Source organism: Electrona antarctica (assembly GCF_951216825.1).
Source record: "Electrona antarctica genome assembly, chromosome: 23".
Lineage (NCBI taxonomy): Eukaryota > Metazoa > Chordata > Actinopteri > Myctophiformes > Myctophidae > Electrona > Electrona antarctica.
The window spans coordinates 31068734-31085542 of record NC_136804.1 but is presented as its reverse complement, the minus strand read 5'-3'; the positions used below and the strand labels follow the sequence as shown (position 1 = coordinate 31085542).

The 16809-nt window shown below is 46.1% G+C and overlaps 1 protein-coding gene and 1 long non-coding RNA gene across 2 annotated transcripts in view; both read right to left on the bottom strand.

Moving 5' to 3' along the window:
* LOC306916580 overlaps positions 1-16809 on the bottom strand; it is a 144595-nt gene that overhangs the window by 55920 nt on the left and 71866 nt on the right. The window lies entirely within an intron of this gene.
* Positions 1-16809, bottom strand: part of LOC306916577 (dynein axonemal heavy chain 12-like) — a gene marked incomplete at its 3' end in the record, with an annotated part of 94759 nt that overhangs the window by 29673 nt on the left and 48277 nt on the right. Inside the window, exons 41-58 of the mRNA XM_079494500.1 lie at positions 16511-16649; positions 14638-14804; positions 14069-14324; positions 12768-12932; positions 11105-11242; positions 10263-10444; positions 9728-9920; positions 9035-9196; positions 8552-8746; positions 7281-7414; positions 5759-5921; positions 4349-4429; positions 3928-4104; positions 3225-3356; positions 3031-3120; positions 2443-2583; positions 1694-1935; positions 151-298 (exon numbers count right to left, since the gene is read on the bottom strand). Coding sequence (XP_079350626.1) covers positions 151-298; positions 1694-1935; positions 2443-2583; positions 3031-3120; positions 3225-3356; positions 3928-4104; positions 4349-4429; positions 5759-5921; positions 7281-7414; positions 8552-8746; positions 9035-9196; positions 9728-9920; positions 10263-10444; positions 11105-11242; positions 12768-12932; positions 14069-14324; positions 14638-14804; positions 16511-16649 — 2905 coding nt within the window. The remainder of the gene's footprint in view (positions 1-150; positions 299-1693; positions 1936-2442; positions 2584-3030; positions 3121-3224; positions 3357-3927; positions 4105-4348; positions 4430-5758; positions 5922-7280; positions 7415-8551; positions 8747-9034; positions 9197-9727; positions 9921-10262; positions 10445-11104; positions 11243-12767; positions 12933-14068; positions 14325-14637; positions 14805-16510; positions 16650-16809) is intronic.

The window sequence follows — 16809 nt, the reverse complement described above, 5'->3', positions numbered from 1 at the left end:
TTCACTAGTTTGGGTCGCACGTGAAATGACTAAATTATTTTTTTGGTTCTTGAGTTAAAAAGTTTGGGAATCACTGGATTAGAGTTAGTCAATAAGACTAACTGTCAGAGTCCGGTCATAGTCCGGTCCACAGTTTGGTGCATTCCTCACCTGGCAGAGTCCGGTCCACAGCTTGGTGCAGTCCTGTCTGAAGCCAGCGGTGAAGGCTCCCAGGTAGGCGAGGACGCCTGCAGAGATGAGCACGTCTCCAGTCAGGTTGTCGTAGGTGCTCTGGAGCTCCTCGGCCTCTTCAGACCATCTACACATAGAAAATCACACCCATGTGAAGTGAGGGTGCACTCTTACTCATTGTTAATGGGAATGTAATCTTTGTGTATAAGAAGAAAATAGCCGATTTGCTCGTCCACATATATTCTCCATTCATTGTCAATGGTATTTAATGTTTGTGTTGCCACAAAAAGCCGATTTGTTCAGACACATATGACGTAAATTCTCCTTTCATTGTCAATGGCAAATGTGACACGAGTTAAGGACAAAAAGCTGTATCGTGTGAAGTGAGGGGAGTCTGCCTTGTAATTCTCTCTCTGTAAATGCTCTAAACAAACATTAAAAGTCCATAGACTTTGCTGCCATGTGACGTAATTCCGAAAGCCAGACGTTTAAAAAATAATCACACCCGTGTGAACTGAGTGGTGCAAGGTCTTATATAGCCTGATCAGCTGTGGTCTGACGTAATGTCACTAACCACAAATGAGAGGCAAAGTGAAAAGCTCCAAATGAAATATCTCATATGCTGTCGTCACCTGCAGAGCCTTAGATATAGACAGAGTTACACAAACTGCGTTCACTTCATGATGTAGACTTCTATTGAGAATGGGGACTCGCGACTGGGACAAGTCCTGGACCGGAAGTAGGCAGAAGTGCATTGGACTCAGGCAACAGCCCAGCTTTAATGATCTTAAATCCCTTTATTTTAGATTGTTTGGAGTAATAGCACAACATTAAAGAGACTTTAGTTGTTACTGTACAATACGCTAAAACAGTTGCCATGTTGCACACGTGCTTTCCAACTCCAGCTTGGCTCAGTTCAGGCTGCATGAAGAGCGCTCGGTTTCTGCCCCCTCTATATCGAAACTCTTCTAGTAGATGGCTCTGGTCACCTGGTCTTCTCTCCACCCAGGCGTGAGGATCAGAGCTTCTCACCTGGTCTTCTCTCCACCCAGGTCAGGATCAGAGCTTCTCACCTGGTCTTATATCTCCACCCAGGTTGAGGATCAGAGCTTCTCACCTGGTCTTCTCTCCACCCAGGGTCAGGATCAGAGCTTCTCACCTGGTCTTATATCTCCACCCAGGTTGAGGATCAGAGCTTCTCACCTGGTCTTCTCTCCACCCAGGGTCAGGATCAGAGCTTCTCACCTGGTCTTATATCTCCACCCAGGTTGAGGATCAGAGCTTCTCACCTGGTCTTCTCTCCACCCAGGGTCAGGATCAGAGCTTCTCACCTGGTCTTATATCTCCACCCAGGTTGAGGATCAGAGCTTCTCACCTGGTCTTCTCTCCACCCAGGGTCAGGATCAGAGCTTCTCACCTGGTCTTATATCTCCACCCAGGTTGAGGATCAGAGCTTCTCACCTGGTCTTCTCTCCACCCTGGTCTTATATCTCCACCCAGGTTGAGGATCAGAGCTTCTCACCTGGTCTTCTCTCCACCCAGGCTGAGGATCAGCTTCTCTGCCCTCTGCAGCTTCTGGGCACACAGCTCCACGTGATGCTCCAGCTGGGCCTTCTCCTCCGTCTTCTCCTCCAGGGTTCTCCTCAGCGAGGCCAAGTGGTCCTCCACCTCGCTCAGCTCGGCCCTCTTCTGCTCCAGCAGGGCCATGGTGGAGGCCAGCGAGCGCTGGGCCTCCGCTAGGCTGTCCTTCTTTGGAGCCACCACCTGAAAGGAAGGCGCACATCATGGGTGAAATCAGGTGTGATTTCGGCTTCTGCCAGACATAGTAGGGGAGAGGGCTTCCCTCACTTTGAGTGGCACCGAACACTGAAGCCACGGGTGTCTTTCTGACAGAAGTACCAAGTGTGTGGACCAAGACATTGTACTGTAGTATTGGCTTATAATGTGGTAGGAACGTTTGTATCGGGGGCACCGGGGGACAGTTGAATAAAGCACACTAGACCTACTGCAGCAACGTGTCAGCTCTCCGTGACCATCTGTATACAAATGTTTAACATATTGTGCATATATTAGACCACTCGACAGACATCATATTACACAAAAAAAAAAGCTAAAAAAATAAAAAAATTCAATGATTTTTTTCATTCATTATTATATTACACCTCATTATTGTTGAGATATCACAGTTTGAGAAGACCTTCTGAGACAGATCTTTTATAGCTGTTGACGTCACTTTTGTCCTGCCATGTGTTGGCCTCAAGGTCATTGTACCTTTATCACTCTGTCGTACACTTCCATGGCTTGGATCCACTTGCAAAGGCCCTCTGCAGCGGAGGAGGCTTTGGCCACCTTGCTCGGGTCAAAGTCAGGATTGTTCATGTACTTGGTGCGAATCTTCTGCATCACCGGGACCTGTGATATGGACAGAGAGAGAGAGAGAGATAGATACTATAGTTTAACAAATGCCTTCTAAATCATGACAGTTTTCAGGAAGAAAAAAAAACGATGTTTCTATATCAGTGGTTATCAGACATTTTCATGTCAAGGACCACCGGAAATATATGTAATAAGCCGCCGACCCCCATCTGAAACTATGATGTTCCCCAGAAGCAAAGATTTTAGTTCAAAATGTTTGCTCTGAAAGAATATATATTCAAAGATTTGCGCCACATTTGCATGATTTTCAAAAATAGCAAATCTACAAGCTCATAGCGCGGCACCGAGTGCCGCACTATGAGCTTGTAGATCTGCTATTTTTCAATAGCTAAAGTATAACATGGGTTCCTGTCCTGACTGGGTTAAGGTACGCAACACAAGATAAATACAGACGTTTAGGAATGAAGTGGAATTAGAACTCACTGGAATGTTATCCTTGTCGTAATGCTTCAGATCACGTAGGAAGTTCATGTCCCCCAGAAGCTTTTTGCTTGGACCCCAATAGTCAACGATCTGAAACAAACAAACAAACAAAATGATGTGAAGTGATAGCAAAGTTTTAAAATGCCACACGTTAGATGATGACGTGTGCTGTAGTAGTGTGTACAGTCATTAACCTTCTGTCCAGTCCCAGACGGGTCAGTGATCTTATCCGGCTTGATGTCCTTCATCACGCACACGGCTGCCATGACCAGCTTCACCCCTTCTGGAGGGTTTGTCATGGACTTCACTATCGTCACGTCTGATGGCTGAAAGGAAGGAGAAGACTGCCTGTCACACAATCTAAACAGGTGGTTCTCAAACATTTTCATGTCAAGGACCCCCAAAATGACACTCATTAGCCTGCGGACCCCCATTTGAACATATATGCCAAGGTCAAGGACCCCCATAAGAGAAGACTTTTACAGCTCCAGCAGTGATTTTCAACCATTTTCATATCACAGGCACCCGGTTTGACCTGAATTAGGCTACAGTCCCCCATTTCTATCTCTGGGACCACAATCATATCATCATATCATCATACTTCATACTTAACTATAATACTTAACTATAATTAACCAAATGTCTGAATGTGTGTCTGAATGTGTGTCAGAAACACTGCTGTAGCTCCTCACTGCCAGCACCAATCGCTCCCACTTTTCACACAGGCATTGACCATAATAATATGGAGGTCTTAACGAAGCCCTTTTTCCAATTTAACAAATTATAGATTAATAATGAATTTATTAGTGAATTAAAAATGCGCTCAGGGCAATATCTCACAACGGGTAAGGGCTAGTGTATATAATACAATCAAAGCCCTGGTTGGGCGCTTAGTACCTTCAGCGTGTTCAAGGCGGTGCGGGCAGCCTCCAGCGCAGGGATGGCCTCGGCCAGCTCGCTCTCACACTCGTCCTTCAGAGCCTGGGCCTCGCCGGCCTTGATGGAGGCAGCCTCCTCGTCCACGCGCACCTCCTTAGTCTTAGCCTCGGCCTCCACAGACTCCACCTCAATCACCTGGAAGGAAGGAAGGAAGGAAGGAAGGAAGGTAGCAGGGGTGGAAAACAAACTCGCCAGTTACATCAATGTGGGGTTGAAAGTGGATATAGTTGAGGATATATTTCGCGTTAATTCGTCTAAAAGCAGCACATTTGCACAGATGTAGTCCAGGGCATGCTCTAATGATTTAGCTAATAGTGGAGGAGCTCTCCCTAAGCTCCTCCACTATTAACCTTCAATGAAGCAATTAGCACTCAGTCACCTGAATCATCTTGATGTTCTCGATCTTGGCCTGCTCCAGTTTGGGCTGGAGGTTCACCAACTCCTTCTTCATCTCACCCACCTGCAGAGACAGCCATGCGAACGGAAATTAAAGCCTGGGTACCGAGGCTAACACCACAGCAGTGACATTCACCTACAGAGAGACGTTCTGACATTACAGTGACATTCAAATAGCCTGGAAAACTAGACGAATCTTCCCCAGGAAAAACTCAGCTTTTAATTACATTTCGCTCACCCCAGAGTTGTGGGTGACCAATCAAACTATTCAAAGCGAGACCTTTTTTTTGCTGTAGGGCTGGAACAAATTTCACTGCGGTAACATCTGTGACTAATCGTACGACTTTGACTTTGACCCCGCCCCCTTGGAAATAAATCTTCCGAAGTTCCAGACTAATATCTACGCAGTCAGTGGCGTGCACAGACATTTAGAGGGGCAGGTGCTCAAGTGAAAAAAGGGCACCTTAATTGTGCAGCGACCTGAACCGGACGGTTGCCTTAATAGTGTGAGATTTATAGATTTTGGGGCATAAATAATATATTAGAAGCTTTATTTTTATTTTAATCAAGAATGGGCATAATAATAAAGGGCACATTGCTGTCCAGAGGGCAAGGGCAGGTGGCGCTCTAGCACCCCCTAGTGTCTATCGCCACTGTACGCAGTGATATATTAGTCTGGCCATGCCAAGGCTGCTTGACTGATAATTATAGGGATTAGTACAAACTATTGTTTGGCCGACCACAATCTGTTTTGTGAGACAGCATGAAAGGAGCAGCCCATGATGTTGAATTATTATATTTTACATTCTAAACCTACTTCCCTGCTGTTCTAAACCAGCCATTTGAAGAAATGTATGACTAAAACTAAATGGAATTTTATTCAAAAGACTACAACTAAAACTAAATTTGCTGTCAAAATCAACACTACTTCTATCGCTACTTTGACTCAATCTAATACTCTGTAATGGTATCAAAATGAATGTAATCAGAGTCATGCAGTCATAAGTAGTAGTGCGGAACTCATTAAAACCCATTTAGACCTGAGGACTGTTCTACAAATGCCTTCGAAATCCTGACAGTTTTCAGAAAAACCTGTGTTTCTATGTCAGTCGTTCTCAAACTATTTCATGTCAAGGACCCCCAAAGATATGTCATTGGCCGCCGACCTCCATCTGAATGTTGTTCCAGGGTCCTCCCCAGAAGCAAGGATTTGAGTTAAAAACGTTCGCTCTGAAAGAATATATATATTCAAAGATTTGCGCCACATTTTCACGATTTTTCAAAAATAGCTTGTAGACCTGCTATTTTTTAACAGCTAAAGTATAACATATATATGCTTTAAACACCAAAAAGGGGTTCCCGTCCTGAATGGGTTTTAAGGACATAGACATACCTGAGACTCTGCGAAGGCCAGCTTGTCCAGGCCGTTGGTGTACCTCCTCTTGGCCTTCATGACGGCGTCTCGTCTGCGTGTGAGAAGCATGCGGAACGCCGCCAGCAGCTCCAGGTAGGAGGTGGGCGTCACGTAGTTATGGCGGCCCAGTTCTGACAGGAACCTGACCAGATCACAACGTATAGACTTATTCATTAACACAGTTCTGACAGGAACCAGACCAGATCACTACATAGCCTTATTCATTAACACAGTTCTGACAGGAACCTGACCAGATCACAACATAGCCTTATTCATTAACCCAGTTCTGACAGGAACCTGACCAGATCACAACATATAGACTTATTCATTAACACAGTTCTGACAGGAACCTGACCAGATCACAACATATAGACTTATTCATTAACACAGTTCTGACAGGAACCTGACCAGATCACAACATAGCCTTATTCATTAACACAGTTCTGACAGGAACCTGACCAGATCACAACATAGCCTTATTCATTAACCCAGTTCTGACAGGAACCTGACCAGATCACAACATATAGACTTATTCATTAACACAGTTCTGACAGGAACCTGACCAGATCACAACATAGCCTTATTCATTAACCCAGTTCTGACAGGAACCTGACCAGATCACAACATAGCCTTATTCATTAACACAGTTCTGACAGGAACCTGACCAGATCACAACATATAGCTTTATTCATTAAATTAACACCGTTCTGACAGGAACCTGACAATCAGAACATAGCTTCACTCATTAAGGGCATAGGAAGGGTGGCGTATGAAGCAGTGGTTCTATAAATGTCTTCTAAATCATGACCGTTTCCTGAAAAAACGTTGTTTCTATATCAGTGGTTTTCAAACTATTTCATGTCAAGAACCGCAATTATTATCTGTATTGGGCCGCCAACCCCCATCTGAAAATATGTTGTTCCAGGCCGGGAGCCCCCGTGAAGCAAAGATATGAGTTAAAACGTTCGCGTTGAAAGGATATATATTCAAAGATTCGCGCCACATTTTCACGATCTTTCAAAAATAGCAGATCTACAAGCTTGATCTTTTTCAATATCTAAAGTATAAAATAACGGTTAAAACTTAAAAGCTAAAGTGACACAGATGCGTTCCAGGTCTAAATGGGACAAAGAAGGTAATGCCTCTGTAACAGCTCCTTGACAGAAGTGTTACTGTAAACGAATGGCAATTTTATAGCGCTTTTCCAAGTCCTCAAAGTGCTTTACAATGGTCCATTCATTCATAATTTGGGAGGTGAAGCGGCGAAAAACTCAACCCCAGGGCCCTCACTTCCCACATTCACACACCAATGGTGGCAAGCTCACACCGACCGACTCATTGGAGGCAATGTGGGGTTCAGTGTCTTCGACATGTAGACAGGAGGAGCCGGGATTTGAACCACCGAAGCATGGATCATTATTCGACCTGCTAAACCTGATAAAGAAGGTAATGCCATGCCTTTGGGACAGCTCTATATATAAAGAAGATAATGTCATCATGCCTCTGTGAGAGCTCCTTGGCAGACGTGTGGAAGGTCTTGCAGATGGGGACGATCTCCCGCCGCTCGTGTGGGCTCATCTCCAGCGGCTCCAGGAAGGAGTTGGCCACGCGCTCCAGAGCCTCCTCCGGCCACGCCTGCCATGACAGGAGGAGAGAACAGAGGACCGTCAGAGCACAACACCACATACGATACGTCTGCCATGACAGGAGGAGAGAACAGAGGACCGTCAGAGCACAACACCACATACGATACGATACGGCTGCCATGACAGGAGGAGAGAACAGAGGACTATTCCTGCAGGAAAAAATGCACAGTACATAAGATGGTTCTATTGGGTGTACCTGTAGCCTGAGTCTCGGTATCCAGGCTTTTATTTGCATTCGCATTCGGCTAAAAAAATTAAAGGGTCTGGTCTAGGAGTGGGAGTGAACTACAGTGCAGTAGAGTGACAGTGTCAGTTTTCGCCGCTGCTGGGGAGAGGGGCAGACTGATCGGTGAACCAATATTTCTCCAGTGCTTGCTCCAAGCGCACCCGCCCCTCTAGACCAGAAAGCACACTGGCTGGGCCAGGCTAGGTGTACCAGGCTGGAACCAGGTGATGGTAAAGCAGTTGATGAGAGAAGGGAACTGTTACCTGGAACCAGTCGATGGTGCAGCAGTTGATGAGAAAAGGGAACTGTTACCTGGAACCAGTCGATGGTGCAGCAGTTGATGAGAGAAGGGAACTGTTACCTGGAACCAGTCGATGGTGCAGCAGTTGATGAGAGAAGGGAACCGTTACCTGGAACCAGTCGATGGTGCAGCAGTTGATGAGAGAAGGGAACTGTTACCTGGAACCAGTCGATGGTGCAGCAGTTGATGAGAGAAGGGAACTGTTACCTGGAACCAGTCGATGGTGCAGCAGTTGATGAGAGAAGGGAACTGTTACCTGGAACCAGTCGATGGTGCAGCAGTTGATGAGAGAAGGGAACTGTTACCTGGAACCAGTCGATGGTGCAGCAGTTGATGAGAGAAGGGAACTGTTACCTGGAACCAGTCGATGGTGCAGCAGTTGATGAGAGAAGGGAACTGTTACCTGGAACCAGTCGATGGTGCAGCAGTTGATGAGAGAAGGGAACTGTTACCTGGAACCAGTCGATGGTGCAGCAGTTGATGAGAGAAGGGAACTGTTACCTGGAACCAGTCGATGGTGCAGCAGTTGATGAGAGAAGGGAACTGTTACCTGGAACCAGTCGATGGTGCAGCAGTTGATGAGAGAAGGGAACTGTTACCTGGAACCAGTCGATGGTGCAGCAGTTGATGAGAGAAGGGAACTGCCGCAGTCGGTTTCGGAAGGCGTCTCCGATAGGACTGAAGGCCACCACGATGTGCAGGTTCTCCCTGCAGCGCGTCACGAAGAATGCGAACAACGCCAGAGGGCTGAGCTCCAGCGTCTTGTTGCCAACCTGGGCGAAAGGACGCACTGTCTGGAGGGAGAGAGAGAGAGAGGGAGGGCGGCAAAGTGTAAGTAACTAAAATGAATTGGACAGCCAACGAGTGCTGCACCATTCTTGCTCAAATTTAGAAATGAGATCGCCTAGGTGTCTGAATCTAGATTGCGATCTTTTTTCGATTAATCGTGCTTCGTGCAGCACTACGTACCTCCATGATCTCGTTCTTCTCGTCTGGGGGGAACAGGTTGGGGACCTCTTACGTACCTCTATGATCTCGTTCTTCGCGTCTGGGGGGGGGCAGGTTGGGGACCTCTTACGTACCTCCATGATCTCGCTCTTCTCATCTGGGGGGAACAGGTTGGGGACCTCTCCCGTGTTCAACAGGCTGTCCACGTCTTCCAGAAACGCCTCCTCTTTGATCTGCGCGTCGGTCAGCAGGAACACAGTCCGCTGACCTTTGACCCCAGCGTTCTTCAGCAGCAGCTGCAGAACGAGGAAGGAGAGACAGGATGTTGTTGTTGGAAAACTAGTCGTTGGTTTTTTGACAAGCACATTTTTTGACAATCTGTATTTTCAATATTACTATTCAAAAAATTGCCCACCCCAAACTCCGAAGCACTGATAAAACTGTTTTTAAGTTTGAAAACTTTTTTTCAAACTTAACTACAGGAGCGGTGGTCTCAAAAACAGGAAAACTTGACAGAACACGACTCGCTCACTGTATAACAAAATTAAGTAAAAACTTCTATAAACTGAGACTTAGGGAAACATTTTTCCTTTTGTTTTATCATGCTCAAAGTGCAATTAAAGTGCAATTAAAGTGCAAAAGTTTCGGTCCTAAGACCTTCGTCAGTGCTCATACAGTTATATAGGAATAGCCTGGCTAATAAGCCAGACTAATATCACACAACACTGTCGCGGTAGGCAATTTATTTTTTGCCAACGGCTGATTCGGTCTGGTTTATTAACCAGGCTAATATAGGAAACATGAGTACCACCCCAAACTCCACCTGCCTTGAGGTCGTCCCTCCACTCGTTCATGCCGTAGCTCTTGGTGATCTCGGGCTGGTAGAGCGTCATGTGGGCCATGGAGGTGGCCAGGCGGGTGATGGACTGGCGCCCGCTGCCCCCCACCCCCACCAGCAGGGCGTTGCCCCCCGACTGTTTCAACACGCGGCTGATGCGCGACAGGTGCTCCAGCACGTAGCTTTATATACACACACAGTGGTGGGGGGGAAAAATACTCACGTGTTACTGCAACGTAGAAATACTCTGTTACAAGTGAAAGTCCAGAATTCTAAATGTACTTCGATAAAAGTACCAAAAGTATTGGCGTCAATTTTTTTTACAAAAAGTAAAAGTACTCATTATGCAGAATGTCTCATTTCTAGTTTTCAAATGTATAACAAAACAATGTTTTGAAAATAGCCGATCTACAAGCTGAGTGGTCATTGTTGATAATCACCTTGTCGGTGATTTATCTATCAACAGTGACCAACGCAGCCATACATTATCCCTTACGTAACATTGGAAGCGGGTGTTATATTACCGGAAGATGACGAGGTTCATGCGGTTCTTGTGAGTGTGGTTGTATTCTCCCAGACATAACTCTGCCACCTGGCCGAAGCTCTCCACCGACGGCACCTCGGCGTAGAGGCGTTGCTCCGACTCCACCGCGTCGGGATTCATGTAGTCCCCGAACATCAGGTCACGCATGTCCTCCTCAACCAGCTGAGAACATATAGGACACAAACATCACTTCACGCATGTCCTCCTCAACCAGCTGTGAACAAACAAACATCACTTCACGCATGTCCTCCTCAACCAGCTGTGAACATAGGACACAGACATCACTTCACGCATGTCCTCCTCAACCAGCTGAGAACATAGGACACAAACATCACTTCACGCATGTCCTCCTCAACCAGCTGAGAACATAGGAACAAACCGCATGTGGCCCCCGGGCCGCCAGTTGCCCATGTATGCTTTACACCACTGTTATTCACCATAACACCCAATAGTGTTCTTTTGCTTTCACACAACCATGTGGATTCACACCTGAGTTCACGTTTTAACGAAACACGGAAATTCTGTGTCAAGGTTTGAGGTTTGGAGTTTGATGAGAACATCCTGGCAGTATAACACATGGCACTCGGCCAACCATTGCTTGATCAGAACCAACGGTTGTGTACCATCCGATTTATCACTTTGTTGGAACTTGGGTTCTGTGTTGCCAATGAAGTAGTTGAAAAACGTGAAATCTCTGTTAATTAAGAGTGGTTCGGAAAATGACTTCAACTTTATTTGATACTTAAACGAACAGGAATGTAATTCCTATTCGTACGTAATGTAATGGCGACAGCCCTGACTAAAATGTAACGTCCGACTCACTTTAGCGTCTCGTTTCAGGTGATCAAACAGCTGGTCGAAGTTCTCCCTGAAGTGGTCCCTGACGAGGTCCTTGGTCAGCTGGTACAGCCAGGCGCGGTCCGCATCGTCCACCAGCCGGTCGTAGAAGACGCGGAACACCTGGAATTGAGATTGACATTTAACCGTAGAACACTAAACATATGTTTTGTTACACCATCACTAAACACGGGTATATTTTATCCAATGTAAAAAAAAAATCATCAAAATATATTGAAGTACAGCAATATGGCAACTTGAGTTACTCTTCTTCAAAATTCCATCATGACTTTTCACATAAAAAAAAAAATAGATTTCATTGGGGGGACCCTATCATGGGGGGTCAAAATTGGGGGGAAAAAATGCAACATTAAAAAAGTCCATTGTGGGTGTATGGGATTTTTTCTCTATCACACTATCACTAAACACGGGTGAAATTCAGCCGAACACCTGCCTGTAGAAAAACCAGGGATGTGTGCAGGGAAACACCTACCTTCTATGATGTCACTGAGCATCATGAAGGTACTGAAAGTCAAGACCCACCCACCTCAGACATCAGCAACATTATGAAAATAATATAATGGTCCGGGTGAAAATCACCAGTGTTTAAGTGTTCTAGGGTTAAAATTGTAAATGCAGCCTTGCCCTCTATGCCCTCAGTACACACATACCTGACTAACTACCTCAGAAAAGTGAGTGACAACCACAGCCACAATAGGCCTATCTCACAGCCCCCTTTCCACGCCCACTTCCTGGTGTCATTTAACATTTACACTTTTTTTCTCTGGAGAATCTAAGTACATTTCCTAATGTTAAAATGTCAAAGACCGATAATAATATGAAGAAAACACAATGGTATAACAACTCAAATAAGTAGAATAAACCTTACCTTTACAAAATGGTAGTTTGTGGCTTGTGAAAATACCTCTTTTAACATGGAAGCCTATGGACCGCAAAATAAATAACACCACTAGCTCCAAAAGGGGGCGTGGAAAGGGGGCGGGGAAATGCTGTGAGATAGGCCTATACCAGAGGAAGCGAGAACAACGATCTGGTGCCACCCACTTTTTAAAACAAACATGGGGTAAATTCTCCTTCTACAGCACCGCCACCCAAGTGTGGAATGCCCTGACCCTCTCCCTCTAAAAAAATCACACCCGTGTGAACTGAGTGGTGCAAGGTCTTATATAGTCTGATCAGCTATGTCAGTGACGTCACACACTAACCATAGTAACCATGCTCACCTTTGCACGGACAGGTACAGGTACAGGTACACAAACATACAGACAAAGCTGGTTGTTGGAGTGGTTTACACCACTCAATAATGCAAATCATAAAAGTGAAGATGGAAAAGTGAGGACGCAAATTGTGATTGGCCAGAATGAGATGATGTATGATGATAAGAGCGCCCCTCACTTCACACGGGTGTGATTTCTATTATTTTTTTGTGATGATTTGAATCTTGTCGTTATGTTTCATGTCATGATTATGAATTGAATACCCAGGACCTGAATGGAATCAAGACCACAAGGGCTTTTTTCCGTTGATATCCTTTTAGACTTAGAAGTGTTTGACTGTACTCTGTATTGTTTACATTTCTAACTAATAAAGTATTCAATCAATCAATCAATAAATCAATCAATCAAACCTCGTGGACGAACAGGCGGACCATGGTGCGCGTGTTGTCACCCCCTAGGGACTGCTTCCTGAGCAGCAGGCAGCCGCGGATGACCCGCGAGAAGTCCCGCAGGTTGAAGGTGTAGTGAGACTTGGCCGGCGTGGGGAGCAGCTTCAACATGGCTTTCTTGTACACCTTGTGTGGGCATAAGAAACAGTGTTGGAGGGGTGGGGAGCACTGCTTCAACATGGCTTTCTTGTACACCTTGTGTGGGCATAAGAAACAGTGTTGGAGGGGTGGGGAGCAGCTTCAACATGGCTTTCTTGTACACCTTGTGTGGGCATAAGAAACAGTGTTGGAGGGGTGGGGAGCAGCTTCAACATGGCTTTCTTGTACACCTTGTGTGGGCATAAGAAACAGTGTTGGAGGGGTGGGGAGCACTGCTTCAACATGGCTTTCTTGTACACCTTGTGTGGGCATAAGAAACAGTGTTGGAGGGGTGGGGAGCAGCTTCAACATGGCTTTCTTGTACACCTTGTGTGGGCATAAGAAACAGTGTTGGAGGGGTGGGGAGCACTGCTTCAACATGGCCTTCTTGTACACCTTGTGTGGGGATAAGGAACAGTGTTGGAGGGGTGGGGAGCAGCTTCAACATGGCTTTCTTGTACACCTTGTGTGGGCATAAGAAACAGTGTTGGAGGGGTGGGGAGCACTGCTTCAACATGGCTTTCTTGTACACCTTGTGTGGGCATAAGAAACAGTGTTGGAGGGGTGGGGAGCACTGCTTCAACATGGCTTTCTTGTACACCTTGTGTGGGGATAAGAAACAGTGTTGGAGGGGTGGGGAACGGGTACAGGCTTTAGTTTCCGACACACCAAAGCTCCGAGTCCGACAGTTCTAGACCCATTCTTGGCGGGAACCCCTTTTGGTGTTTTAAGCATTATGTTATACTTTAGCTATTGAAAAATAGCAGATCTACAAGCTCATAGATCTGAGCTTGTATATCTGCTATTTTTGAAAAATCGTGAAAATGTGTCGCAAATCTTTGAACGTATATTCTTTCAGAGCGAAGTTTTTAACTCAAATCTTTGCTTCTGGGGGGGTCCCTGGAAAAACACATTTTCAGATGGGGGTCGGTGGCCAAATACAGATAATTCTGGGGGTCCTTGACATGAAAAAGGTTGAGCACCACTGACAGAAACAATCATTAAGTGAATGGCAGGGTGGCAACTAGCCTCTCCTGAACAGTTTAGTCTTGCCGCCATGACTGTCTCTGTATCAAAAAGAGTCACATATAGAATCGTTTGTGTGTCTTTTTCTGAGAACCCACCTCCATGGTGGCGGCCACGATGTTCTTGCCCGCGGCGAGGCACTCCGCTGGGAAGCGGTTGTTGCGGAGGTACGTGTCCACCATGCTGGAGAAGATGTGCACCATGGTGTCGTCGCTGAACGCCACCACGCTGCACACGTTGAAGTGGCGCAGGAGGCGCGGCGTCACCGCGTTCCTCCCACCCCCGGGAGTTCCCATGGCCCCGATCAGCTGCAGGTCCACCAGGGTGACCTTGGAGGTGTCCTTCAGATCGTACCTATACGGTGGTATACCGGAGAGGTCAAGGGGAAAATGTAACATGACTTATATGGATCTCTTCTCCACTAGTCCCTTCCTAACATTTTAGTCTATATTGCTGACGAAATCGTCAGTATATTTAGTCTTAGTTTTAGTCATCATAGCTTAGTTTTCATGTCGTTTCCGTTTAGTTTTCGTCAGTGGAAAAAGGTAGTCGACGAACATTTTTCGTCTCAGTTTCAGTCGACGAAAACAACACTGCTGTGGTCCACCTACCAGTGTCCATGGTCCAGGTACTGTCTCAGCAGCTCGATGGGGGGCTGTGAACCTACCAGTGTCCATGGTCCAGGTACTGTCTCAGCAGCTCGATGGGGGGCTGCGCCCCGAACTTCTCCGGAGCAGGCATGTTCATGTCGTCCACGAAGATCACGCACTTCTTCCCCACGGGAGGCCCGAACACGCCCTTCCTCCTCTTGTCCAGCCTGGACATGATGATGCTCTGGAAGACCAACCACGCAGCATCCCAGGTCAGAATACAATACATGCAAAGAAAGAGAGAAGTGAAATGAATTAGTTAGTTAGTTGCTGCGAGAGTGAGGTAGCCAACACCAACTTGGGATTCCTGGATCGCTGCCCTCCACAATTTCCTATCCAACATCAGGTTCTTGAGCTCTTCAGTGTTGTCAGCCAAGCTGTCGCGCCGCAGCACGTCTACATAGGTGGTACACTTCTTTCCCCTCCTGGCTTTGCCCTGGGTTAATAGAGTAGAGTCAATTTACTTGCCTCAAGTTCTGGGTGCCTGACGCAGTACCCTACCAGCTTCATCCTTCTCTCTCTTCTCTCTCTGACCTAACACGGGTCCGTGACCCGTGGTAGGTCCCCATAGAGGTCCACATTTCTGATGTGGTCCGTCCATGTGACACCTAGTGCCATTCGTAGCAATTCGTAGAAATTCATACAATTTGTGTGAAACCTGCTTTAGGTCCTATGATCACTTTCCATGTACGTTCTGTGTGGTGACTTGTTCAAATGTGCGATGGAACCCAATCACCTCCATTCTCTCACTCTATTTTCTAGCCTACACTGCAGTGTTTTCGCGTGTAACCTTCAGCATTTGATAAATGTGATCGCCTGGCCATATTGCCATAAGCCAAGGGCTTCTATCTCTACATTAGACCAGGGGTTCTCAACCTTTTTGGCCGGGGACCCCACCGAAAATGCTTTGCCAACGTCTCGGGACCCCCGCACCGCCCCCTCCCGACCCCCAATATAAATTGACTGCTACAATAACCTTAATAATAGAGACAATACACCATAAATAAATACTGAAACCATAATCATTAGGGAAGGTGAATGCATGTACTATGTGTACTATATCTAAACTCTTCATTTCCACTTTACAGCCATTCAGTTGCAAAAACTTTTTTTTTTTTAAATAATTTGGGGACCCCCCAAAATAATTTGGCGACCCCTCGAGGGGTCGCAACCCACGGGTTGAGAACCCCTGCATTAGACCACGTCTGTCCACGGGACATCTTTACGCTGCGTAATAATGCCGTCTCCTTCCTCCTCCTCTTGTGCCAAATACCAACTTATTTGTCCCACAATGGCACATTATTTGGTTCCCACATTATTTATTCCCTATATTTGAAGCGACTGCATTCACAGCTGCGGTGATCCGCCCTCAGGTGCGCTTGGAAGCGAGAGCGAGACCCCCGGGTTTTGGTGATCTAGAATGAGAGCTTGTAGATCTGCTATTTTTCAATAGCTAAAGTATAACAATGCTATAAACACCAAATGGGATTCCTGTCTAGAATGCTTTAAAAGTTATAAAAAAAAACGGCAAATAAATCATATAAAACAAAAGTCAGGAACAGCGTGTTCCGCAGGAAGAGACATTAGGAAAAAAGTCGGGAATTTTGTGAACCTCAGGGAATGTGTTAAAAAAAAATCACCCCTGTGTGAACTGAGTGGTGCAACTCCCCCCCTCCCCTCTCTCTCTCTGTCTCTCATTATCAGGCAGCAGTGCAGTACTATCTCTCTCTCTCTGTTTCTGGCACAACAGCGCCACTTTTGGTAGTCATTGGTACTGGTGCTCATAGTCACATAGTCACACACAAACACGGTTGTCACACACGAACACGGTTGAACACGGACATTGCTGTTCTTTGGAGTGGTTGCACCACACAAAAAAAGCCCTCTGACCTGGCTCTGGTTTCCACTGGTGCGGGCTGAGAAGTTGATGAAGAATGGCAGATAGCGCTCCCTGTCGAGGTTGTTCATCATCTTCTCCTTCACATACACAGACTTCCCAGTGCCGGTTGGACCCACAAACAACAGAGGCCTAAGAAATGTAGAGCAATACATTACATTTCACATTATATGGGATGATAAGTCTGTGGTTAAACAGATATGTATGCCACATACTGTGGGCATAAATTAAACGTGAGAGAGAAAGAAATTATAGTGTGGAACATTTAAATCATTTTTCATAATATGTACCG